Source organism: Acanthochromis polyacanthus, chromosome 22, assembly GCF_021347895.1.
Source record: "Acanthochromis polyacanthus isolate Apoly-LR-REF ecotype Palm Island chromosome 22, KAUST_Apoly_ChrSc, whole genome shotgun sequence".
Lineage (NCBI taxonomy): Eukaryota > Metazoa > Chordata > Actinopteri > Pomacentridae > Acanthochromis > Acanthochromis polyacanthus.
This window is the reverse complement of record NC_067134.1, coordinates 7001700-7028672: the sequence shown is the minus strand read 5'-3', so window position 1 is coordinate 7028672 and position 26973 is coordinate 7001700. Positions and strand designations below refer to the sequence as shown.

At 41.4% G+C, this 26973-nt stretch overlaps 3 protein-coding genes across 3 annotated transcripts in view; 2 read left to right on the top strand and 1 right to left on the bottom strand.

The window, feature by feature from the left end:
* The window catches only part of LOC110947538 (kalirin-like), a 69903-nt gene extending 55966 nt beyond the window's left edge, over window positions 1-13937 (bottom strand). The window contains 5 exon segments of the mRNA XM_051942193.1: window positions 253-476; window positions 670-862; window positions 2612-2726; window positions 2819-2893; window positions 13452-13937. Of these exon segments, the coding sequence (XP_051798153.1) occupies window positions 253-476; window positions 670-862; window positions 2612-2726; window positions 2819-2893; window positions 13452-13506 (662 nt within the window). The 5' untranslated portion in view covers window positions 13507-13937.
* Window positions 1-26067, top strand: part of LOC110946926 (cyclin-dependent kinase 15-like) — a 151638-nt gene extending 125571 nt beyond the window's left edge. Inside the window, 13 exon segments of the mRNA XM_051941986.1 lie at window positions 18110-18250; window positions 18328-18422; window positions 18846-18925; window positions 19068-19162; window positions 20075-20137; window positions 20212-20335; window positions 21814-21934; window positions 22031-22065; window positions 22068-22123; window positions 22725-22788; window positions 23164-23212; window positions 23646-23788; window positions 23887-26067. Coding sequence (XP_051797946.1) covers window positions 18110-18250; window positions 18328-18422; window positions 18846-18925; window positions 19068-19162; window positions 20075-20137; window positions 20212-20335; window positions 21814-21934; window positions 22031-22065; window positions 22068-22123; window positions 22725-22788; window positions 23164-23212; window positions 23646-23788; window positions 23887-23999 — 1179 coding nt within the window. The 3' untranslated portion in view covers window positions 24000-26067.
* The window catches only part of LOC127530215 (diphthamide biosynthesis protein 3-like), a 139576-nt gene that overhangs the window by 93168 nt on the left and 19435 nt on the right, over window positions 1-26973 (top strand). The window lies entirely within an intron of this gene.

Here is a 26973-nt window from a genome sequence, read left to right as displayed (position 1 = left end):
AAAGCGCTCTACATGATACGTCACATTCACCCATTCACACACTGATGCGGAAGGTGCCATGCAAGGCGCTAACCGCAACCCACCAGGAGCAATTAGGGGTTCGGTGTCTTGCTCAGGGACACCTCGACATGAGCTCGACAGGTCGAGGATCGAACCGGCAACCTTCCAGTTAGAAGACGGCCACTCTACCCACTGAGCCATGCCGCCCCATGGCTCAGTCCGATTGAATTAATTAATTTATGGAACACTCACTTGCGGGCCTCGTCGACGTCCTGTGGTTCTGGAATGCGGTTCAGCCCAGCCTCCAGCTGCTCCAGCTGAGCCAGCAGCTGCGTGGCAGCGCCTGAGAACTCCTCCAGACCCAGACGCAGCTCGGTCCACTCCACATGGTCGTACTCCAGCGAGCCGCCGAGGTCCGAGGTCAGCTGTGAGGGGTCGACAAGCCGAGAGAGGCCCTCCACCGACACCAGGCTGGTCTGAGGACAGAGACACTTCACTGAGGGGCTACAGGGTACAGAGCTAGCGGCTAGCGGTAGGCAACACTCAGCTAGTGGTTAGCAGCACTCAGCTAGCGGTTGGCAGCACTCAGCTAGCGGTTAGCGGCACTCAGCTAGCGGTTAGCGGCACTCAGTTAGCAGTTAGCGTCTGATGGTTAGCAGCAGTTCGTACCTCGAAGCTGAGCTTGGCGCTGCCCAGGTTGGTCTTGTGTTTCTGCCAGAAGGTGTCGGGTTTGATGAGCAGTGCCGTGTGGATGTTGGAGGAGAAGGACTCCTGCAGCGTCCGCAGCACCGGCTTCACGCTGTCCCACTTACTGCCGCGCATGTCCACCACCACGGTGAAGCCACGAGCTCGAACGTCCTCGCTGCAGACGGATGGACAGCTAGTTCAGTCTGATAACTTATCTGTGTCAACTCAAAATGCATCAAGTCATTCCACAAGTTGTAAAGTTGACTAAATGTAAACAGGCTGTAAGACTTGATTTAACAAAGAGTAGCTTCCTAAAGTTACAACCAGTAACCACTAACCCCAAGCAGCTAATAGGCATCTCATTTTAACCCACTGTGGACTCATTTTAACTCACTGTGGACTCATTTTAGCCTACTGTGGATTCATTTTAACCCACTGTAGATCATTTTAACCCACTGTGGACTCATTTAATTCACTGTGGATACATTTTAACCCACTGTGGATTTATATTAACCCACTGTGGACTCATTTAACTCACTGGGGATACATTTTAACCTACTGTGGATTCATTTTAACCCACTGTGGATTAATATTAACCCACTGTGGACTCATTTCAACTCACAGTGAACTCATTTTAACCCACTGTGGATCATTTTAACCCACTATGGATCATTTTAACCCACTGTGGATTAATTTTAACCCACTGTGGACTCATTTTTAACCCACTGTGGACTCATTTTAAAGCTGCTGTCCGGAGTTTCCGTTTGTTTTCAATTTATGTATCATTTTTTAACAAAGCTTAAATGTGTTAGTCTAGTTCGATACTATAATATAAAGTTAGTATAGCGCGATATGAAAATTTATTCCTGAGCTCCGCCTTCCTCTCATAGACCCCCATGTTATTCCAAAAAGCGCCGGTCGCTGCTGACCAATCAAGTATGAGCTTCAGCTTTGTCATGCTGTCAATCAACGGTTACGCGCACAGCAAGCAAGCCCATGCAGAGGTGGGCGAGCTACGCACTACGCAACCGCGCGCACATTTGTTTTGCTTGTGGAGGAGAGAGCATCAGGGCTCAGCAACTTCCAGAAAAGTTACCAATCCCACGGCTTGTCAGGCCAAGAGACTGCAGGACGTTTTTTGGCTCGGGGTGCTCGCGTCGCTCCCCGACCACGGCCTCCATAGCCCGCCTGACGGCTTCGTTTAGATGCCCGACCTCTGGAGGAAGATGTTGGGGCGTCTGGGACATACTCTTCGTCAGAGGAGTCATGCAATTCTGAACTCTAGATAGAAATAAATAAACAATCTAACACATATACACGCGTAAATGCACTAAGTTTGATAAACAACGTCATCCAGAGGGATACACGAGTGTAATCACATATTGAAACTTTACTCGTTCGTCCTAGCAGATTCATGTTATTTTGGTATTAGGACAAGTTAGACTCAATACAGAATTCTAACGTAATTCCTTTATTATTTACTAAATGTACTAAATGTAGAAGAGGGGAAAACAGCAAAACAGGCGAGATGCTGCAGCACTCCGGGCACTCCTCTCATGTACTGCGCGCGTGCACAAATAAAGGGGCGAAATCAGAGGGACGGAGGGTGGGACCAACAGTGTTTTGGGAGACGCTGCGATTCAAACTCCGGACAGCAGCTTTAACCCACTGTGGACTCATTTTAACCCACTGTGGATTCATTTTAACCAACAAGGAGTCCATAGTGAGATAAAATGAGCCAATAGCAAAGACATGCGTAGAAACTACTTGGAGTTCAGAGGGTTCTTTCAGCTGAAAAGCCAAATATTTGCTGGTTTCAAACAAAAAATAAATCTGATGATGTCACTTTGACATTTTGTTGACAGAAAATGAATCAGAAACATGTCTGATGAACTTCCGGGGTTGGTTCTTCATGTAGTCGTACCTGGGTATGGTGGACAGGTAGGTGACCAGTCGGCTGAGGTCCTCCTGTTTTATTCGATCATGATTGGTCCTGGCAGGGAAGGTCAGGATTGGTCCGCCTCGTTTGTCCCGTCCGCCTAGAGAACACATGGAACAGTTAACTGGGCCACGTCAGGACCAAACGTGGCTAAAAAGGCTAAACATCATCACAGTGTTTGACTTTCTTTACCCGACACGAAGGCCACTTTCTCTCTGAGCACCGTCAGGACGTCAACTGCCCGGACACTCTCGGCTTTACCAGAACCTGCAACAGACGGAGGAGATGTTCAGCTGCAGGGTGGAGTCCAGTCTGGGTGGAAGAAGTTTTAACTCTGACATTAACTGCAAATGGAACAAAACATCAACGAATAGTAGTTACTGGATCTACGTCCAGTTCTAGGTAGGACATAGAGCTATGGAGGTTTGTAATGTTAGACTGAACCAATCAACTTTATGTCAAACCACAGAGTAACTGGTGGCGAAAAACAGCCTGGAGATGGGGACTTAGGCTTCTTTTTAAGTACTTATTTATCAGGTACATATCATGCAGTCCTGAGGTCCCTCCCCAGGAGGCTGAACCACCAATAAGACCTCCATTCATTGGACTGCTTTAACATGAACTGTAGTGACGCCTCCTCTGGTCTCTACAGGATTAAACAGGAAGAGTCACCACCTGGTGGAACAACCAGGAACTACAGCTGATCTGCATTTACTGACATCATGGTGAGAAAACAGGTTTACTGCAGTATATCCTACCATCTAGTACTACATTTACCCTCTAACACTACATTTACCCTCTAATACTACATTTAGCCTCTAACACTACATTTAGCCTCTAACACTACATTTACCCTCTAATGCTACATTTAGCCTCTAACACTACATTTACCCTCTAATGCTACATTTACCCTGTAATACTATATTTACCCTCTAATACTACATTTACCCTCTAATGCTACATTTACCCTCTAATGCTACATTTACCCTCTAATACTACATTTACCCTGTAATACTACATTTACCCTCTAATACTACATTTACCCTCTAATGCTACATTTACCCTCTAATGCTACATTTACCTTCTAACACTACATTTACCCTGTAATACTACATTTACCCTCTAATGCTACATTTACCCTCTAATACTACATTTAGCTTCTAGTCAGTCCCTCCAGGAATTCGCAATGTTGCGATCGCACGAATTAAAGCAAAATCAACCAATCTCTGCAAATTTTGCACGGCCTTGCAATTTTGTCCTATCATTGCAACTTTCGTACAATTTTGGCCCGCCTCCTGTGAGTTCCACCAATCATAGCAGCTCCCAGCGCAAACGTAATGCACGTATGTCACCGAATTCACTTCCTGTTTGTGGTTTGATGATGCAGACATGTGCGATACTAATGTCTCTCATTTACCACCAAAAATTACTGCTGAAGACCGTGATAAACAATTAATTCACTGATGTTCTTCACCAAAGCGGAGCTAAACTGCAATATTGTGGTGGAATACAAAAAAGGAAAAAAAATCATCGATCGTTAAACACTTTTTTTTAACATATTAGAGCTGCTCAAATGATCAGACAACAGACCACATAAATCACTATGATGGAAACTGTTGCATCCAGATCCGTTAGAGCTCTGAAAGAATGAAGGTAAATTAGATTATTTATTCCACCAAAGAACACGGCAGAGTTATGTGACGATCAGCGTGTGTGAATCCTTCCTCTGTTACCAACATCACTCAGAAACAGACTCAGTGATTTAAATGAAGTTTTCAGGGTCGGTCAGAAATGACACAAGGACCAAATGATTAGACTTCAGCAGTGATACGGCTTAAAGTTTGGATCCACGGATTTGTTAAGGAGTCATAGTGGGACGGTGTCTGATAGCGGCATGGTAACCATGGCAACAAGTGAATGCTACCTCAGCGGCCTGCTGATGATCACATGATTGTGATCCTACAACAAATCTACCACTGTGGACGTATCGGAAATGACACAAAGAACAACTGATTAAATTGTGGGGGTGTCTCTGAGTCCCATCAATTCCAGTTGCCTGCTACATATTTAGGTCCCGTGATATATGAACACATGCAGAACACACACCTGTGTTCAGCGCGTGGTCAGGTAATCAACAGTCTTGGTGGAGGACTGCGCTCTCTTCTTGTTAATTGACGTGACAAGCCGTGACCGTGTGTGCGTGTACACGTGTGTGCCAGGAAGTGAAATGAACTTTTTAAACCACTGACAGATACTGTATGTACAAATGTGATTAATTCAATAGTAAATTAGCATTTTGTGCTGCAAATCTACCAACCACTTCATGTTAAACCAGTATCTGGCTGCTGCTAATTTCCCACTGTGGTGTGCCAGCTTTTGTGGAAGGTAGTGTCTACAGATACGGACCCGTACCCGTAGCCTGTGGCCTACGGATACGGCACTTTACCTTATCATAAATATTAATGAGACGTACATAAATATTAATGAGCCGGCTGATGAACGTGCTTTCTGATTGGCTGGTGTCTTGGTAATCCGAGTGATGAAGGCGCTTCCGTGATTCGAGATGAATCTGCGTGCCGAGCCTGTCATGTCAGTCATCTGCTGTTCTCTTTTCTATCATGCATAATGTCTTATAAATATCATTATCTGACTTTTTCACAGACAGCGATTTGGGGGTTGAAATCGGCACTACTATTAAAAATAGCAAAACTTTTTATTCACGTGACCCTGTTCTAATAAAGCACAAACAGCAAACAAAACAAATGGCGGAACTAACAGCCAGCAAACAATAAGTATTTTTTACCTTCAAAAGTAGCGACAGACTATTACATATTAACAACCTGAACAAAACCCTGACGTATTTTCTACGTCTGTCAACACAGACCCTGTCACAGTCACTTTAATGTTAGCGGACTCTGTTGAATGGCTAAGTTACATCACCACAAACAAATCTCACAATATCACAGTAAATCGAGTTTGTGCTTTTTTAAAATTCATGCCGAATTAAAGAGCTGCTCCTCACCATTCACGAGTGTTTGTTTCATATTCGACATCCTTAACTTTATCTTGTAAATTAGCGTCCGAAATTAAATGGGAACATTTGCAATGGAGTTCGTCAGCCGCTTCCACCACTGAACGCGGTAAACTAATTAATAGGAGCTGGACTTCAAACAATTTAGACACGGCGTCTAAAAGCGTAAAAACTGCAATGTCTAAAGTGTGAGAGGAGACGGTGTATTTTTGGTTAAATTATACAATGTTCGCCGTCAAAGTCATTCATATAAACTGCCTGTAATGTGCAGCAAATAGTAGTTAACCGGCGCCAGCTCTTCAGTGACCTTAACGGGTCCGTACCTCTAGTACAGATGCTACGGGTACGGGTCCGTACCCGTAGCATCAACCTTTGTGGAAATGGGTTAGAACGTTAAATAATTAATTTCGGAATAGATATTGTCAATTACAGCGTTGAAACATGTTCTACAAGCTGGAAAAAATGCAGCTTTTTAGCAATTCTCACTGTTTCCCACACAAGATTAATTATCATCACAACAAATAAGCTTAAAACATCACAACTTTTATTGCAATTTTTAAAAAAAGCTGCCACGAAATACTGGAGGGACTGTCTAGTACTACATTTACCCTCGAATACTACATTTATCCTCTAATGCTACATTTACCCTCTAATACTACATTTACCCTTTAATACTACATTTACCCTCTAGTACTACATTTACCCTCTAATGCTACATTTACCCTCTAATGCTACATTTATCCTCTAATACTACATTTACCCTCTAGTACTACATTTACCCTCTAATGCTACATTTACCCTCTAATGTTACATTTATCCTCTAATACTCATTTACCTTCTAATGCTCCATTTATCCTCTAATACTACATTTACCCTCTAATACTACATTTACCCTCTAGTACTACATTTACCCTCTAATGCTACATTTATCCTCTAATACTACATTTACCCTCTAGTACTACATTTACCCTCTAATGTTACATTTATCCTCTAATACTCATTTACCTTCTAATGCTCCATTTATCCTCTAATACTACATTTACCCTCTAATACTACATTTACCCTCTAGTACTACATTTACCCTCTAATGCTACATTTATCCTCTAATACTACATTTACCCTCTAATACTACATTTACCCTCGAATACTACATTTATCCTCAAATGCTACATTTACCCCCTAATACGACATTTACCTTCTAATACTACATTTACCCTCTAATACTACATTTACACTTTAATACTACATTTACCCTCTAATACTACATTTATCCTCTAATACTACATTTACCCTCTAATACTACATTTACCCTCTAATGCTACATTTACCCTCTAACACTACATTTACCCTCTAATACTACATTTACACTTTAATACTACATTTACCCTCTAATACTACATTTATCCTCTAATACTACATTTACCCTCTAATACTACATTTACCCTCTAGTACTACATTTACCCTCTAATGCTACATTTACCCTCTAACACTACATTTACCCTCTAATACTACATTTACCCTCTAATGCTCCATTTACCTTCTAATGCTACATTTACCCTCTAATACTACATTTACTCTCTAATGCTCCATTTACCCTCTAATACTACATTTACCCTCTAATGCTACATTTACCCTCTAATGTTACATTTACCCTCTAATACTACATTTACCCTCTAATACTACATTTACTCTCTAATGCTCCATTTACCCTCTAATACTACATTTACCCTCTAATGCTACATTTACCCTCTAATGTTACATTTACCCTCTAATGTTACATTTACCCTCTAATACTACATTTACCCTCTAATGCTACATTTACCCTCTAACACTACATTTACTCTCTGATGTTACATTTACCCTCTAATACTACATTTACCCTCTAATGCTACATTTACCCTCTAATGTTACATTTACCCTCTAATACTACATTTACTCTCTAATGCTACATTTACCCTCTAATGCTACATTTACCCTCTAATGTTACATTTACCCTCTAATACTACATTTACTCTCTAATGCTACATTTACCCTCTAATGCTCCATTTACCCTCTAATACTACATTTACCCTCTAATGCTACATTTACCCTCTAATGTTACATTTACCCTCTAATACTACATTTACTCTCTAATGCTACATTTACCCTCTAACACTACATTTACTCTCTGATGTTACATTTACCCTCTAATACTATATTTAACCTCTAGTACTACAAACTACACCAGAATGATCCAATCAGGCTTGAGGAGTTGATCTGACAGATCTTTCAGTTAAACCCTGACTCTGTTGGAACCAGGTTTAGGGCTGAAGACGTCACGTCAGCGAGGTCCTCACAAAGCTCGGAGCAGAATAAAGCGTGTGTGGGATCATTGTGCTCAGCGGGAGGAAGCTAATCCGACGCACACATTTACTGAGGGCATTAAACACGTCACATTAGCAGCTCGACAGGGAGAAAACCTGGAAACAGGCAGTAAAAGTGAAACCTGAACCGCCTCCTGCTGGCGTCGCCCTCCACCGACCCGGACTGATTAATGACGGATTACCAGGAGACACTTTTCCAACTGAGAAATAACAAATCCAACCAGGAAGCCTCCATAGATGATAAACTAATAACTGTTTGACTATTTGACCAATCAGGAGTGCAAAACCAGCAAAACATCACATCAGGTAATGAAAGGTCATCACTTCTGAGAGGCTGGAACCCGTAAATATCAGAACCGCTAATCGTCTGTAACTGTAATGAAATTAATTAGAGGCCTTTTAGTCGATTACTGGCTGTTGGTTCAACAAAACCTGGATGAGTCCCCCTGGGCTTTGGAAGCTGTGATTGGTGGTTTTTAGGGTTTATTAGGTTTTAGGGTAGTTGGAACCTTTGGTCAACCAGAAGAACCACCCCAAAGAATAGAATAGAATAGAATATCCTCTATTGTCACTATACAATCAATGTATTTAACGAGATTGTGGGGATATAAATACTACCATGTGGGGCTCAATGCTAGCAAATAGCTAGCATCACTTCTGTTTCTTTACCAAGCAACACATCACAACAACTGCCCAGATAAACCAATCAGCATAAAGAACTGTAGAGTAATCAGTATTGTTCATTGTTCTTTTGTTATTTTGGGGGTTTTTGTTGTTTTTTGTATTTTCTCTGATTATTGTTGTCCGTCTCGTGTTTTTTGTCATTTTGTGTCTCATTCTTGTCTCGCTTGTGTTTTTGTTTACTTTTTTGTAATGACGTTTTGCTTTATTTGTTTTTGTGTACTGTCTTTGTTATCTCCTGTTATTTTGTTTTGGTTGTGTTGTTTGTATCTTTGTTCTATTGTTTTGTCATTTTGTTTCTCACTTTATTGTTTTTTGTCTCAGTATCATTTGTGTAATTTTTTGTCATGTCTTTTTTGTCCCTATTTTGTTTTGTTTTGCATCATTTGTCCAGTTTTTTTGTCATTTTGTTTCTTGCTTTTGCTGTTTTGTGTTTCGTTTCTGGTTTTGGAGTTGTGTTTATTTGTAGGTTATCATGCTGTGGTTTTACTGGTTTTACGGGTTTTACTGGTCCGGTCCACTGGAGATCAGACTGAGCTGAATGTGGAACCTGGACTAAGATGAGTTGGACTCTCCTGATCTAAGACACAAAAACACTGAATGAAAACGTGACGACGTATTCATTCGCTCTGCTCGTCAACTAGTTCCACATTTAGATCCCTCACCAGGCAGTTTCAGTATTTACTGACAATAAAAAGCACTTCTGAGAGGCTGAAACCAGTAAATATCAGAATCACTAATCACCTCTAACTGAAAAATAATAATTAGTGATCGCCAAGCTAACGGATTACCTGCTGTTGGTTCAACAAAAAACTAGCAACATGGATCAATAAGTTCTTGGGCGGTTTGAACCTTTGGTCAACTAGAAGGGATTAAAAACTACCTCAGAAAAACTACCATGTGAGGCTCAATGCTAGCAAAACATAGCTAGCATCATTTTAGCTTCAACTCCCGATTCAACCAAACAACAACCGTCATACTGACCCTGGTGGTGAAACTGCCTGGGGAGGGACCTCAGCGCTGTACTACAAGTGCTTTATGAGAAAGTACTTACAGTACATTCAATACTAAGATCCTCCCCAAGCAGTTTCAGTACTTATACTACAGGGTACTTATAAAACATCTGTTGTTTTTAGTTGCTGTTTTTTGTAAAAACTTTCATTTTTAATCACTTAAAGGTCTACAGTAAGCTGCTATACAGCTCCTTCACAATAAAAGTCTCTAAGCTCCTTCACAGTAAAGGTCTGTCGGCTCTTTCACAGTAAAAGTCTGTCAGCTCCAGTTAAATGTTAAAGCTAAGTTAAAGCTCAACCCGTCTTCTTGAGGATCAGACATCATCAGTCGATCCTAATCTTCTGATTAGATTAGAGCTTTTGTTTGGGTCTCTTCTCTCATTAATCCTGGATGTTTTATTGGGTTTTTTAGATCTCTACATGTGATTTTAAACTCTGCAGACGTCTTCAGGTTCCGTCTCGTTGCAGATTTTCTTCATGCTATCAGCAGAACATCTGTCAGGTTGTCAGGTCACATGATTGTAAAACCTCCCGGTGTTTTCCACGTCGCAGCACATTTAACTGGAACAACAAAATAGATGTCAGCTGTCGCTTTTACCCTCTATTTCTTGTCATTTTACCCTCTGTTTCCTGTTTTTACCCTCTATTTCCTGTCATTTTTACCCACTGTTTCCTGACATTTTTACCCTCTATTTCTTGTCATTTTACCCTCTGTTTCCTGTCATTTTACCCTCTATTTCCTGTCATTTTTACCCTCTATTTCTTGTCATTTTTACCCTCTGTTTCCTGTCATTTTTACCCACTGTTTCCTGTCATTTTTACCCTCTATTTCCTGTCATTTTTACCCTCTGTTTCTTGTCATTTTTACCCACTGTTTCCTGTCATTTTTACCCTCTATTTCCTGTCATTTTTACCCTCTGTTTCCTGTCATTTTACCCTCTATTTCCTGTCATTTTTACCCTCTGTTTCCTGTCATTTTTACCCACTGTTTCCTGTCATTTTTACCCTCTATTTCCTGTCATTTTTACCCTCTGTTTCCTGTCATTTTTACCCTCTATTTCCTGTCATTTTTACCCTCTGTTTCCTGTCATTTTTACCCTCTATTTCTTGTCATTTTACCCTCTGTTTCCTGTCATTTTTACCCTCTGTTTCCTGTCATTTTTACCCTCTATTTCCTGTCATTTTTACCCTCTGTTTCCTGTCATTTTTACCCTCTATTTCTTGTCATTTTACCCTCTGTTTCCTGTCATTTTTACCCTCTGTTTCCTGTCATTTTTACCCTCTATTTCTTGTCATTTTTACCCTCTATTTCCTGTCATTTTTACCCTCTGTTTCCTGTCATTTTTACCCTCTATTTCCTGTCATTTTTACCCTCTGTTTCCTGTCATTTTTACCCTCTATTTCTTGTCATTTTACCCTCTGTTTCCTGTCATTTTTACCCTCTATTTCTTGTCATTTTACCCTCTGTTTCCTGTCATTTTTACCCTCTGTTTCCTGTCATTTTTACCCTCTATTTCTTGTCATTTTTACCCTCTATTTCCTGTCATTTTTACCCTCTGTTTCCTGTCATTTTTACCCTCTATTTCCTGTCATTTTTACCCTCTGTTTCCTGTCATTTTTACCCTCTATTTCTTGTCATTTTACCCTCTATTTCCTGTCATTTTTACCCTCTGTTTCCTGTCATTTTTACCCTCTATTTCCTGTCATTTTTACCCTCTGTTTCCTGTCATTTTTACCCTCTATTTCTTGTCATTTTACCCTCTGTTTCCTGTCATTTTTACCCTCTGTTTCCTGTCATTTTTACCCACTGTTTCTTGTCATTTTTACCCTCTATTTCCTGTCATTTTTACCCTCTGTTTCCTGTCATTTTTACCCTCTATTTCTTGTCATTTTACCCTCTGTTTCCTGTCATTTTTACCCACTGTTTCCTGTCATTTTTACCCACTATTTCTTGTCATTTTTACCCTCTATTTCCTGTCATTTTTACCCTCTGTTTCCTGTCATTTTTACCCTCTATTTCCTGTCATTTTTACCCTCTGTTTCCTGTCATTTTACCCTCTGTTTCCTGTCATTTTACCCACTGTTTCCTGTCATTTTTACCCACTGTTTCCTGTCATTTTTGGTTGTACATTTCTGTCGTCTTTCTCCACTGTTTTCTGTTTCTATTTTCTGTCTTTTAAGTCATTTTCAGTCCTGCTTTTTGTCGTTTCCTTCCATTGTTTTAAGTTGATATTTTTGTCTATACTGTCTCACTTTCTGTTGTCATTTTCAGTCACAGTTTTATTTTCAGCTGCTATTTTCTGCTGCTTTTTGTTTTTGTTTTTGTTTTGTCATTTTCTGATAGCCTTCTTCACTTTTTGTCATTTTCAGGCAGTACTTTCTGTTTAGTGTTGAGGTTTACTTTAGTTGTCAATCATGTTTCCTGTCATCTTTCTCCACTGTTTTCTGTTTGCATTTTCTGTCTTTTCAGTCATTTTCAGACCTTGTTTATATAACTGCTTTCGTTATTTTATGTTGTTTTTTGATGCTGTTTTCTGTTTACGCCATTTTAAGTCACTGTTTACCAAAGTTTCATTGTTTCCAGTCGCTTGTTAGGACATTTTCAATAGATTCAGTTGTGGTTTTTTGTTGTGTCCAATCAGTATTTTCTATCCTTTTTATCCACTCTTTAAAGTTCATATTTGTTGTCTGTTGTTTTCAGTCACAGTTTTGTTTTCTGTTGTTGTTTCTATCCCTTTTCTGATGCCATTTTTCATTATTCGTCATTTTCAGTCACAGTTTTCTGTTGTTTTCGGGTAAAAATCTCTTTCAGTCACTGTTGCTGTTTCCTGTCATTTTCAGTCACTGTTTTGTACCGCTTTCTGAGGCAGTATTTTTCAGTATTCTGTTGTTTTTCCCCACTGTTTTATGCTGATATTCTGTTTTCAGCTGCAGACGCTGCTTTCTTTTGCTTTTCTTCTGTCATTCTGTGTTGTTTTCTGATTCTATTTTCTCTGTTGTCATTTTAAACCACTGTTTTCTGTTATTTTCAGATCCTGCTTGTGGATGTTTTCAGCGACTGTAAGTGATCTTCTGGATCTTATTTCTCTTTTACTAAACACAGAGAAACCAACCAGAACTCGGAATTTTGTCATTTTTGAGACAAAATGTTAATTTCTGTTTTTTCGGTGATTGTTTTGGGGTATTCAAGGATTTTTTCTGACATCTTCTGCCCTAAACAGACACCAGCTGTGATGCTGTTTGACCTCAATCAAACTTTTAGCTCCCAAGATGGAGGAACGGAGCGTCTCAGTGGATCCTGAGGTGTTTCTGGTGGACACCGACGTAGAGGGGACACCAGGGCTAATGGGGACACACCAACCCTGAGGGCCCTCCGACCCTCAGGGACCCCTCCACCCCCACGGACCCCCATCCCCAGGGGCACCCCGACCCTCCAGCGCCACCCTCCACCCCACCGCTGGATAATGACTGCTACATCACATTACATCACATACATGCTCAAGCAGAGTGGGGCCTTTTTGTTTCCCACAATCCTTCTCGGTCGGTCGGACCCTCCACCCCCAACACACACACACACACACACACACACATACACACACACACACACACACACACACACACACACACACACACACACACACACACTCTGAGTCAATGGGCGGATGTGGAGGCATCATGGCGACAGCAGCTTCCACACACACACGCACGCGCAGCACGCACGGACACACGCGCCCTACCTGCCGTCGCCAGGCCGTCCGGGCCCGGTTCTCCTCCTCCATCCACCGGATTCATCCTCCCTCCTCCTCCTCGCGCGCTCTCCTCCGTTATGTACCGTCGCTCGATCCGGTGCGCCTCCTCCTCCTCCTCCTCCTCCTCCTCCGCCGCCGCCGCCGCCGCCGCCGCCTCCTCCCGGGCCTCTAGCCGTCCATCCCTGCGGCGGTGCTCCGGTGGTTGCGGGCTCCCGGGGCGGTGTTCGGACGGTACCGATCAGTGCAGCATCCTCCGGGGCTCCGCTCGGCTCGGCTCGTCGGTCCTCCTCCTCCTCCTCCTCTTCCTCCTCCGCTGATGAAGCTGCTGCTCTTACGTTACCGTGATCCCGCGCGGCATCGCATCACATCACGTCACCGTTACCGCCGCCGTTACCGTTCCCGCTCCCCGGTACCCCCCTCTCTCTCTCTCAGTCTCTCTCCTCCTGCCGGGCCTGCAGCGGACGGTCGGTTTGGTGTCTCAGTGCGCATGCGCAGCAGGCAGTGCGAGAGGGGCGCTGTGCACGAGGGCTGCAGCAGCTGCTGCAACACACACACACACACACACACACACACACACCGCCTCTGTCCGATACTACAGCGTTACTACGGTAACGTAGGTACCGTTACTGTGAAGCTGCTGCCGTTAACGTGACGGAGTCTGATCAGCTGATTACATTTATTTCAATATGCTAAATATATATAAGTAAAGAAAAGAGCTATCATTGTGGAAAAAACAAAAGTGGTATCTCCAAAATTATTCATACTTTTCTCAATAATCAACAGAATAGCCTTCATAGGCTCTGATCAGACATTTCCTATAGTTGCGGACCAGCTTCGTGCATTGTGTCTCCACCGGTATTTTTGTCCATTCATCTTCTGTGATGAGCTCCACCTCCTTCAGGATGGAGGGTCTACCATCACTCTGATCTCTACCTCCCTCCACAGACTCTCAGCTGGATTCCAGTCAGAACTCTGGCTGGGTCGCTCCACAACGTTCATGTTTTTGACTACTAACTGTTTCTTCACTACTTTATCTGTGTTTTGGGTCGTTGTCGTGCTGAAATGTCCAGTGGTGTTGTAAGGTTTCAGATGTTGGAACCTCACAAACCGGATGGAAATGCCAAGTGGTGTTGAGTTATGGAGTGTGACGGTAAAAGAGCCACAGCAGACCAGAGTTCTTTTTCTTCAGAGCTCTGATATTTTTAAGTTTATTTTAATTAATCCTATCAAAATTCACAGTAAAAGATCATGAAGAGGCAACAAACGATACATGGAAAACATGTGGCAGCATTCCTTTCAGCAGAGCACACGCCTGACCCCTCTTCTCGACACACACCTGCCACCTAATCATTCTAGATCATACCATTCCCACCATCTCCTCACACCAAACCCATCTCCCCCACCAGATTTACCTGGCTAATACACTCAGTAAGACTACCCACAACATGCACAGAACTATACAGGAAAATGAAATCAATAATAAACCAAAGAATTAACTAAACAAAAATCTGAAAAAAAAAAACCCACTAACAACTCCCCCCCTCTCTATCTGGACTGCCTGGTATGACCTAATCACTGATCAAATCCAGGTGCGCCACCCCTGGGTGCATCTCCAAGTGTGCACTTCATGAACACGCTCCCTGGAAACAGAACTCAGAGGGAGAAGTTAGAAGGATTTCAAAATAAAACATAACAAAACCCAAAGTAACTTCCTGTATCAGTCTGTCAGTTCATGCAGCTTTACCGTAGTGAGGGGATGCTTCATCAGCTCCCTCACAGGTGTCCAAAGTTTCTCTGCAGACCGTTGGATGTTGCTGTTTTCTTCTTTTTCATGGTGCTGTTTACTGTGGTCAGGTTCCCTGGTCCGCTGGCTGACAAACACCCCCACAGCATGATGTTCTACCACCATGGTGGACAGTGAGGATGGTGTTCTTAGGGTTGAGGTTTCTCCTTTCTTTTGCCAGATGAAGACTACATCACTGTGGCCAAACTGTTACATTTTTGTTTAATGGAGATGCTTCCACCAGCAGGACCCACATTCCCCAGGATGGCCTTGATGGAGATCCTTGGATCCTTTTTCACTTCTGTCACTGTCCTCCTGGTCAGCACAGGTGTCACTTCTGGCTTCCCACCACGTCCTCTGAGATGTTCCAGTGTGGAACGCCTTGTACTTTTAATAATACTTTGCACTGTAACCACTGGAACTTTAAAACATCTGGATATGGTCTTGTAGTCCTTTCCTGACTTGTGAGCAGCCACAATGTTCAGCCTCAGGTCCTCACTGAGCTCCTTTACCTTAGCCATGACTGTCCACAGACCAGCTGCAGACAGCTGCTGTTTTTCTTCTGTTGACTTTATTAAAACAGCTGTTCCCAATGAATCAGGGTAATTAGGATGCTTTAGAACAGTTTGGACTGTTTGGAATGGTATGGAACCTTGGCTTTCCCAAAGACTGTGACAGAATAATTTAATAATAATATGAATAATTTTAAATGTAAATAGAAGCTGAGAAATTATTTTGTCCATAATGATGGCTCTTGTACATTGTCTTATTATCTTTTAGGAGAAGCCTGTGCCAGTTCGCTGGTTGAATAAAAGTAACTTTAAGTCAAAAGTTTTTATCTGGATTTAGACCTGATCTTAAAGTCAACTTTCAGGTCAAACATTTAATAGGTAGAAGGAGGAGGGGGAAGAGGAGGAGGTCAAATCAGAAACAAACAGACTTTTCATGTGATTACTGAGGATGAAGAGCTGCAGTTACAGTCAGCGACCACAAGAGGACAGCAGACCTTCATCAGTGGAGAACAGAGATGTTCTGTCTGAGGAGGAGGAGGAGGAGGAGGAGGAGGAGGTCATGGGACTCTGTTTGCTCGTCCTGAACCATGTGAGACACATGAGACTGGAGGAAGAACCCAGAATGAGCAAAGAAGAAGAAGAAGAAGAAGAAAGGAGATGGAGGGCGTGTGTCGGTGGCTGAGCTGCTGCCGTGGCGATGAGGAGGAAGAGGAGGAGGAAGAGGAGGAGGTGAAGGTGGAGGAGGTGTTGTTCAGGAAGAGCTGCAGCTCCTCGTCCCTCCCTGCTGCTCAGGTAAGGTCCAGATGTGGAGGCGCCGCCCTGCTGGACACCAGCCAGCCACCAGCTGTCGAAGTTAAGGTGGAATTATTTACAGGTTGAAAGTTTTTACCAACATTTTTTAACAAGGTTTCCTCATTATATTTTTATTTTCATTTTTTACAGTGTTTTCTATGTTTTAGAGGATGTCCGTTTTTTTTAGCAATTCCTGCTTGTATTTTTTACAGTGTTACCCTGATTTAATTTTTTACAGTGCATCTGATTGTTTTTTGTGTTTCCTGATCTTTTTTTGCAGTGTGTCCCCAAATGTTTGGTTTTATAGTGTAGTATATCCTGTTTCTTTTTTAAACACTTCCTACTTTTATATTTTGCAGCGTGTCCTCTAATTGCTTTACAGTATTCGGTGATTGTATTTTTTGACAGTGTCCCCACATTTTAGCTTTTATTGTGTATCCAAGAATTTTTTTCCACCTTTGTTTGAATAATGTGTCCTGGTTATGTATTTATTTCTAGGGTTTCCTAATTTAAATTTTTACAATGTGCTGCCAGAGTTATTTTTTTAAAGTGTATCCAAGAATTCCATTATTTACAGCATCCTTTTTTTTACAGTGAGTCCTGATTAGATTGTTTTAGTGTTTCCTGTTTTATACTTTACAGTGCCCCCTGATTTTCTACAGTGTTTTCTGGTTAAATTTGTTTACGGTGTGTCCTTACATTTTAGTTTTTACAATGTATCTAATGTTTGTTTTTTTACAGTGTGTATGTGGAATTTTGTACAAGGTTTTAGGTTTAAATTTTTTTACAGTGCAATCCTAGATTTTATATTTTAAGGTGGACCCAAGATTATTTTTTTACAGTGTACTCTTTTATTAAGTTAGGTGCCTTGGTTACATTTTTGTGTTTCCTAATTTTATTTTTTTACAGTTTGTATCCTGATTTTTTACAGTGATTCCTGATTTAAGTTTTTTACAGTGTCCCCCTAGAATTCATTTTTTAAAGTGTTTCTAAGAATTACGTTTTTACAGTGTCCTCTTTTTATACAGTGTCCCCTTTTTTATAGTGTATCCTGGTTATTTTTATATATTTCCTGATTTTACTTTTTATAGTGTATCAGCTGACTTGATTTTTAAATCTGTCTTGATTTTTACAGTGCATCCTGATTTCATGCACAGATCATCAGATGATTTTTTTAAGGCAGTGCTTAAAGTTTAAGGAGCTTAAGGTGGTATTTGCGGTTTGAAGGTTGAACTTGTTAAGACTTGGTACCAGAGTTTTAAGGTGGTGTGAATATTTCAGCATTTTAAGGTGATATTAAAGTCTCCAGATCGTACTAAAGTTTTAAGGTGGTATGAATTTATAAACAGTTCAAGGGGGTGTGGAAGTCTTTGGATACTACTGAAGTTTTAAGGTGGTATGAATGTTTAAACAGTTTAAGGGGGTATGGAAGTCTTTAGATAGTACGAAAGTTTTAAGGTGGTTTGAATGTTTTGAGGGCTTTATTATGAATGTTTAAACAGTAACAGAAATAGATGGCTCCAGAGTTTTAAGGTGGTATTCCTGTCTCTGTGTCCCAGCTGGACCAGTCCCCGTCATCCCCGTCCGGGTCCAGGTCTCACTGGTTCCACACCCTGCAGGTCCAGCGGCTCCGAGTCCAGCGAGGACGCAGCAACAGCGACCCTCTGAGGGCGGCCAGTTGCCAGGACGTCTTCACCTGGGTCAGCTGGCAGGTCACATGATCCGTGAGGTCATCGTCATGTGGCCTGTCAGCTGACCTGACCTGTGTTCTGTTCAGAAACCGGGTCTGCAGTTCGGCGCTGCTCAGTCCTACCTGAGCCTGGAGAAGCTGGGAGAAGGAGCGTTCGCCTCTGTTTACAAAGGAATCAGCAGGTCAGACTAATGCTGCACCTTTAATTAGTAGTAATATCTTAATGTTACACCTTTAATTAGTAGTAATATGTTAAAGTTGCACCTTTAATTAGTAATAAGATGTTAATGTTACACCATTAATTAGTAATAATATTTTAATGTTACACCTTTAATTAGTAGTAATATGTTAATGTTGCACCTTTAATTAGGAATATGTTAATGTTACACCTTTAATTAGTAGTAATATGTTAATGTTACACCTTTAATTAGTAATATTTTAATATCTTTAAGTATATTAAGTATGTGACTGTGATTATTGATCACCAACACTGATATCCTAATAAATAACAGTATATTTATTAATACTTTATTTAAACACAGACGTTAAAATTCATTTATGTGTGGTGACTTTTATTGTGAACTTGTGTGACTTCCTGTGTGGAGGATCAATGGTCAGCTGGTGGCTCTGAAGGTGATCAGGATGAAGACAGAGGAGGGAGTTCCTTTTACTGCCATCAGAGAAGGTGACCAATCAGAGTGCTGCGGCATCATTTACCTGCAGTGACATCACAGTCTGCTCCAACACCTGTGTGTGTGTGTGTGTGTGTGTGTGTGTGTGTGTGTGTGTGTGTGTGTGTGTGTGTGTGTGTGTGTGTGTGCGTGCAGCGTCTCTCCTCAAACGTCTGAAACACGCCAACATCGTCCTGCTGCATGACATTGTTCACACCAGAGAGACGCTGACCTTCGTCTTTGAATATGTGGTGAGAAAAACAAACAACAACAACAACAACAAAACAATAACAACAAATAATAACAACAAACAACAACAAACAACAATAACAAATAACAACAAAAAATAGCAACAACAAATAACAACAGCAAACAACAACAAATAACAACAAAACAATGGCAACAAACAACAACAACAAACAAACAACAACAAACCACAAAACAATAACAAACAACAACAAACATTACCAACAACAACAAACCACAACAAACAACAATGACAAATAGCAACAACAAACAAAAGCAAACAACAACAAATAATAGCAGCAACAAACAACAACAAATAACAACAAAACAATAACAACAAACCACAACAAACCACAACAACATCAAACTAGAAAACCTCTGTTGACCATCATTACCAAGAGAGACTCTTATTTTGAAGTTTAACAGACATGGAGCCACTAACCTGTTAGAACATGTCAGTACCCTGTAGAACACATTAAAAACCCTTTAGAACCCCATTACGACCCCATTAGAAACCCTATACAACCCTTTGGAACCCATTAGATGTTGTTAGAGCCCATTAGAAACCCTTTAGAACCCATTAGAACCCATTAGAAGCCCTTTAGAACCCTTTAGAACCCATTAGAAACCCTATTAGAACCCATTAGAAACCCTTTAGAACCCATTAGAACCCTATTAGAACACCTTAGGAGCCCTTTAGAACCCTTTAGAACCCATTAGAAACCCTATTAGAACCCATTAGAAACCCTTTAGAACCCATTAGAAGCCCTTTAGAACATGTTTAGAACTCTCTTATCCAGACATGGTCCATTGTTTCTAACATCTCTCCTCTGTAGATATGCTGGTTGCTGAGTTGCTGTGTGACCTGTGTGTTGTTGTTGTTGTTGTTGTTGTGTTGTTGTGTTGTTGTGTTACAGCAGACTGACCTGTCCCAGTACCTGCAGCAGCATCCTGGAGGTCTACACTCCCACAACGTCCGGGTAGGTGGTCTGAGACGTTCTTCTCCAGGACGTTCTCCTCTGGTTCCTGCCTCTCTGACTGTGTTCTGCTGCAGATCTTCATGTTCCAGCTGCTCCGGGGTCTCTGCTACATCCACAGCCGGAGGATCCTCCACCGAGACCTGAAGCCCCACAACCTGCTGATCAGCTACCTCGGAGAACTCAAGCTGGCCGACTTCGGTGAGCGCAGCCGTTACCGTAGCAACAACAACAGCAATAATAATAATAAAAACCAGGAAATCTCTCAGAGAGTTCAGCCCTCCTCCAAGTCTGCTCATTCCCCCAAATTATCAGAAATGCAGTATTAGTTTATTAGCTGTTGATGATCAGAAATCACAGCACCATTTATTATACATGAACCCACAAACACAACGACCTGAGTCCAGATGTGGGGCCTGTTTCACGAAGCAGGTTCATTGAAAACTCTGAGTTTGTTAACCCTGAAATGAGGAAAACTCAAGAGTTTTCCGTTTCAAGAAGCGAGGTAACTTAACCCTGAGACAGAGGGGATGTACACATGATCTCTACATCATTCACCTGCAATCCTGTGGAACTCCTCCTTGATGCTCTGACAGGTTTGTGTCCAGGAAAACCACAATGATGAGTAAAAGTCGTTTCAGGTCCAGGAAAACTTTTCTGAATGTCCTCCATACAGTTGTCTTACTCTGCATCTCTGACATCATATAAAAACTTTCATTTGCAAAGAACCGCAGCGCAACACACAATATCTGCTGGATGTGAGAGCATGACTGGTTGGTAATGTAAATGTAAGGACGGATTAGGTTGTTTATGTAGATTATGGACTTGAAACGAATACGAAACGGTACCGCTCAAACCGATAATCGTCCGGAAATGTGAGAACATTTATGCTCGGTCTGATAACAATCTACCGACGAATATTTAATTATCTGTGCAGTAATGCTGCTCCTTTATCCACTGGATCGTTAATAAAAGCTGTTCTACGCCAAAACTCGCTCGCTTACTGACTGAATGAATGAGGAAATGAAACAGCGTGTGGCTGAAAGAGGGTGGAGACGGAGAGAAACTGGAGGTTTTCTCAGATAAACCTGCTGGAGACCAGGTTAGAGTCATTTCAGGGTTAACAAACTCAGAGTTTTCACTCAACCTGCTTCGTGAAACAGGCCCCAGGAAGAAGTTCCTCCTTGTAGAGTGATCCAGCCTGCAGGAGGAACAGGAAGTGGGAGGAGTTTCTAGTGAGAGCAAAGTGGATGAGACCGGCGTTCAATAAAAAGTCCAAAACTGATGCGTGAACTTTTTACAAATGAAAGTTGTCATTGTAAATATCTTTAAACTGCAGGAAGGCAACAAATAAAATCACCTCCGGATGAATAAATTCTGCATTTACACTGATTTACTCCATATGAAGCTGATTAAATGTGTTAGAATTAACCCGATAATCACAGAAAGATAAAAATAACACATGCTGCTGATGAGAAAATGAAAACATGAAGTATTTTTTGATATAAAAACACCACTTAGTTTATGTTGGTAGTTTTCTGTTTCTGGAAATAAATCTTCTGAACCTCTGACCTGGATCTGTCCCTCTGGTCCTGGTCCTGGTTCTGATCTTGGTTCTGGTCCTGATTCTGATCCTGATCCTGGTCCTGGTCCTGGTCTTGGTCCTGGTCCCGGTCCAGGTCTGGCCCGGTCCAAGTCCATCCCCAGCCAGACGTTCTCTTCAGAGGTGGTGACTCTGTGGTACCGACCCCCCGACGTCCTGCTGGGCTCCACCGACTACTCCACGGCTCTGGACATGTGGTCAGTGTGAAGGTTCTCTGAGGGTTCTCTGAGGGTTCTCTGAGGGTTCTGGGGGAACGTCTGTGAGGATCAATAAAGTCTCTGTGTTTGAATCAGGGGCGCTGGCTGCATCTTCGTAGAGATGCTGCAGGGGCGCCGGCGTTCCCGGGAACGTCGGACGAGTTGGAGCAGCTGCAGAAGATCTGGACAGTGAGTTCGAGAACGTTCTGGATGTTTGTTTAGAGGTGGAATGTGTTTGTTTACTGTGTGTTTGTTGATGTTTACAGTTGTTTATGTTTATGTGTGTAGTTGTTTAGTTGGTGTTTACAGTAGTTTGTTGGTGCTACTGTCATTTATGTTGGTGTTTACTGTCAATTTGCTGATGTTTACAGGTTGTTTTTGTTTGTTTTTTTTACAATTGTTTACTCTCTTTCTTCGTGTTTAGAGTTGTTTTGTTGGCATTACTACCATTTTGTTGTTGTTTACGGTTGTTTACTGTGTCATTCTCAGTGTTTAGAATTGTTTTGTTGGTGTTATTTTTGTTTTGTTGATGTTTACAGTTGTCTTGTTGGTTTCATTTGTGTTTCCACTCATTTTGTTGATGTTGATAGTAGTTCGGTGGTGTTTTTGGTGTTTTGTTGATGTTTACTGAAGTTTACATAATATATGCTCAGACAATAGGATGTGTACAGCTGTTACGTGGGTCTTTCAGTTAGTTTGTTGATGTTTACAGTTGTTGGGTTGGTGTTTACACTCATTTAGTTGATATTGACAACAACAATAATCATAATAACGATAATATCTCGGGCAGGTTCTGGGCGTTCCCTCTGAGGACAGCTGGCCTGGAGTCAGCCAGCTGCCCAACTACAGACCAGGTGAGTTCACCTGTCCAGCATGACACCTGTCTTCTTTTGTTTTGTTGATGTTTAACTAGTTCATGTAGTAGTTTTTTGATGTTTACTGCAGTTTGTTGATGTCCTTGTGGTTCACCAGATCTAAATTAATTTCCATGCAGTAGCTCAAAGTTTCCTCTAGAAGGCGACATTTCTATGTTCATGAGGATTTTCAGATCTGTGGACTTTCATATGTTCAGATCTCCAAAGAGGATCTGATCGGAGCTTCCTTCAGTGTGAACATCAGCGATAAACTGAACCGAAGCTAAAACTAGAACTTCAAGTGTAACCTGCAGCTAACTCACTGAATCCACAGCGGTTCTGATGCTAGCATGCTAACCATTAGCCTCTCCACAGAATGGTTCCTGCCCTCCGAGCCGAAACAGTTCAGGACCGTGTGGAAAAGGTAAGCTAACATTAACATGTTAGCATGAAGCTGTGGCTCAGCACAATGCATGATAACGTGTTAGCATGAAGCTAACTGCTAATTTCTGAAAATACTCCTATTAAAGTGCTAGCATGGAGCTAACTGTGGCACAGCAGAATTTATGATGGCATGTTAGCATGGAGCTAACTGCTAATTTCTGTAAACATCCCTGCTAAAGTGTTAGCATGGAGCTAATTGTGTCTCAGCAGAATCCATGATAGTGTGCTAGCATGGAGCTAACTGTAGATCTCCAACATTCTTCAGATTTCTACTTTGGAACCTGAATTTTCAACGTAGTCTTCAAACAGAATTAGTATGTGTTTGTCACCTGAGAAATACTTCAGTATTTTAGGGGTGATACAGTTTGTGTTTGTGTACTTCCTGCCGGTTCTGGTCTATCGGTCTGGTCCAGGTTGAACCAGCTGCCCTACAAGACCGAGAATCTGGTCCAGAGCCTCCTGAAGGTTCTTCCTGCCGACCGGATCTCGGCTCAAGACTCCTTGCAGCACTCGTACTTCAGCACCCTGCCTCCTTCCATCATGCACCTCAGAGACAGTAAGAACACACGCTAGCACACTTAGCATCTGCGTGCTAACATGCTAGCATGCTAAAGCTTCATAAAAAGCCGCTAAAAGCAGAATTCTGTTTTTCAGCAACGTCCATCTTCAAGGTTCCTGGTGTTCATCTGGAGACGGAGGTCCGAGACATTTTCAACCCTGGACGCCGGATCAAACCGTCGCTGCTTCCTGCCACCAAATGTTGGTGAGCAAACGGACCAATCAGAGGGCAGAGAACAAACTGTCATGCGTTACTCATCAGAAGGTTTTCAAAGAGACTGGAGGAAGAAGATTTGATCAAACAGGATCTGAAATGTGTTTTGTTCTGTAAACGCCGGAGAAATTAAGCATTAAATTCAAATGTCTGTCAGCCATTTTATGAAACCTCTGATCTGGTGACAAGATGGTTGTGTTTAGCCTAGCTTAGTAGTTGGGGCAACAGTGAATGTAGCTCAAATGTTAGCTTTGCTATAGCAGGTAATACGGAGCTTTAGCAATAACAGTAGCATGCTAGCTGGTGAATCTGCAGAATGTAAGATGGATTGTTTTAGTAAGCATAGCACAAGGCAGTTAACACTAACTGTTTACTTGCTAACGTAAGATTAACATGATCCTATAAGGTGTTAGCTTAGTAGAACGGACAAATGCTGAGATAATTCTACTACAAAGACATCGAGAGACATTCTACACAACAGCAATGCTAACTTGCTAGCATGACAATTTTTTTAACTGCATTTTTCTTATGGTAGCTTTGTGCATACTAGCACTTAGCTTTAACTTAAAAATGGTATTGCCCCTTCAGCTTCTAGCTCTACTGCCTCAGCATACCCTAGCATCAGCTAGCTAGTGAAATGCTAATTTAAATGTGTTATGACTTAACAATGTTCCGTCATAAGGTCAGAAGATGATTGTGTTTAGCCTAGCTTAGCACAAATCCCAGAAGTTGGGGGAACAGTGAGTGTAGCTCAAATGTTAGTTTTTCTATAGCAGGTAATAAGAAGCATTAGCAATAACAGTAGCTTGCTAAATGGTGAATCAGCAAAATGTAAGATGGGTTATGTTAGCAGGCATAGCACATTGCAGCTAACAATTACTGTCAACCTGCTAACACTTACTGTCAACCTACTAATGAAAGATTACTGCTATCCCATAAGGTGTTAGCTTAGTAGCACAGACAAATGATAACATGCTAGCATGACTAATATCTTTTAACTGCAATTTCTCATGATAGCTTTTGTGCATGCTAGCAGTTAGCTTTTAGCTCCAGTGCATCAGCATATCCTAGCATCAGCTAGCTGGTGAAATGCTAATTTAAATGTTTTATGACTTAATGTTAGGTCATAAGGTCAGACAATGATTGTGTTTAGCCTAGCTTAGCACAAATGTAAGAAGTGCCAAAAAAATAAAAGTTTTCATTGCAAATTAAATTTTTTAGCAACAAAACTGAGCAAGATGCTGTCAGTAATTAGCTCTTCTACTATGGGGAAAAAGTAACGCTAGCTGAGAAGCTCGCTCACAAGCTAGTTAATCAGTTAAGTGTGAGGTGGAAAGTGTTAGCAAGCATAGTAAATGGTCTGTATTTATATAGCGCTTTACTATACCTGTAAGGTACCCAAAGCGCTTTACATGATACGTCACATTCACTCATTCACACACTGATGGCGGAAGCTGCCATGCAAGGCACTAACCACGACCCCATCACAAGCAATTAGGGGTTAGATGTCTTGCTCAGGGACCCTCTGATCTGTACTAAGCTAGCGACATGAGCACGACGGGCCGAGGATCAAACCGGCAACCCTTCGGTTGCAAGACGGCCACTCTACCCACTGAGCCATGCCGCCCCATAGCACATAGCAGCAAACACTTATGGTTAACTTGATAACTAAGATTACTGTCATCCCATAAATTGTTAGCTTATTAACACTGACAAATGCTGACATGCTACTACCAAAAGAAATCCAGCGACATACTACCACTAGAGAAATGCTAATGATCCTAGTTGGTAGCTCAGTGCAATCTAACAGTTTGCATTAACTAAAGATTAGTGTTGCCCCTGAAGTGCATCGCTCCTACTACCTCTGTATCAGCTAGCTAGATAAATGCTAAGCTAAATGTTTCATTAATTATAAGTATTAGTATGTTGTGTCGCATCAGCATTGCAGCAGATTTTTTATGTTTTGAAGAAAATTTTCTGGTTTAAATAAAGATTGCTACATCAGATTAGCATTTAGCATGTTAGTGTGAGGTGTCAGAATAAAGTCTTTTTGGATCCTCTCATGTGTAAATGTTGTCTGATGTGATTTACAGCTCATTTAAATGTAAAACGTCCCGTCGGTGTTCTGTGCTGCTGTTAGCATTCGTTAGCATGTGTTAGCATGTGTTAGCAGCAGCTTAATGAAGATTCTCTCTGAAGACATCCTGAAACTCAGCATCAATAATGGATGAAGCTGAATAAAGCTCCCACAGGAGGCGTGTTTGTGTCGCATCAAGGCTCCATGTGGAAACTTTATTAACACGCAAATAAACAAATGTCTCAATAAACACGTCTGTCTGATGATGATGATCTTCATCTTCCTCCTCAGTTCCTCACAAAACAGTAGCTTCAAAAGTGTAAATCAGTGATGTTTTAGTTTGGTTTCTGGGATTAATTCTTTCAGTGAATCCTCATGTTTATTTCACTCAGTCAACAGATTTAATGAGAATTTAACCGAATAAAAAGTCAAAGAACAGGAAGTGACTTTAAATGACTCCAGAAGTCAAAGAGAAAATCAAAATATCGTCTCTTTGTGAATCAGTGATCAGCTGATCCCACATCTGAATAAAAGCAGAACAAATGGGCTTATAATAAATATCATTGCTGGATTTCAACTCCCAAACAGTCCTTAAAGATCTTTTTATTTCAGATTTCATTCTGTTTGTTTGTGACGAGAAAATCAAACATTTCTGTTGCTGTTTCCACCAAACAAACCTTCATGTTTCGTCTTCATAATAAAAATAATTAAAGCTAACATTACCATTGACTCACATTAAAGTTAACATTGTTAATTCTGATGAATGCTAACACTGGCATTGACTCTGAGTAATGCTAACATTAGAATTAACTTTTACTGATGATCACATTGGCATTAACTCTGGTTATTGCTAACATTTGCTTTATCTATGATGAATGCTAACGTTGACACT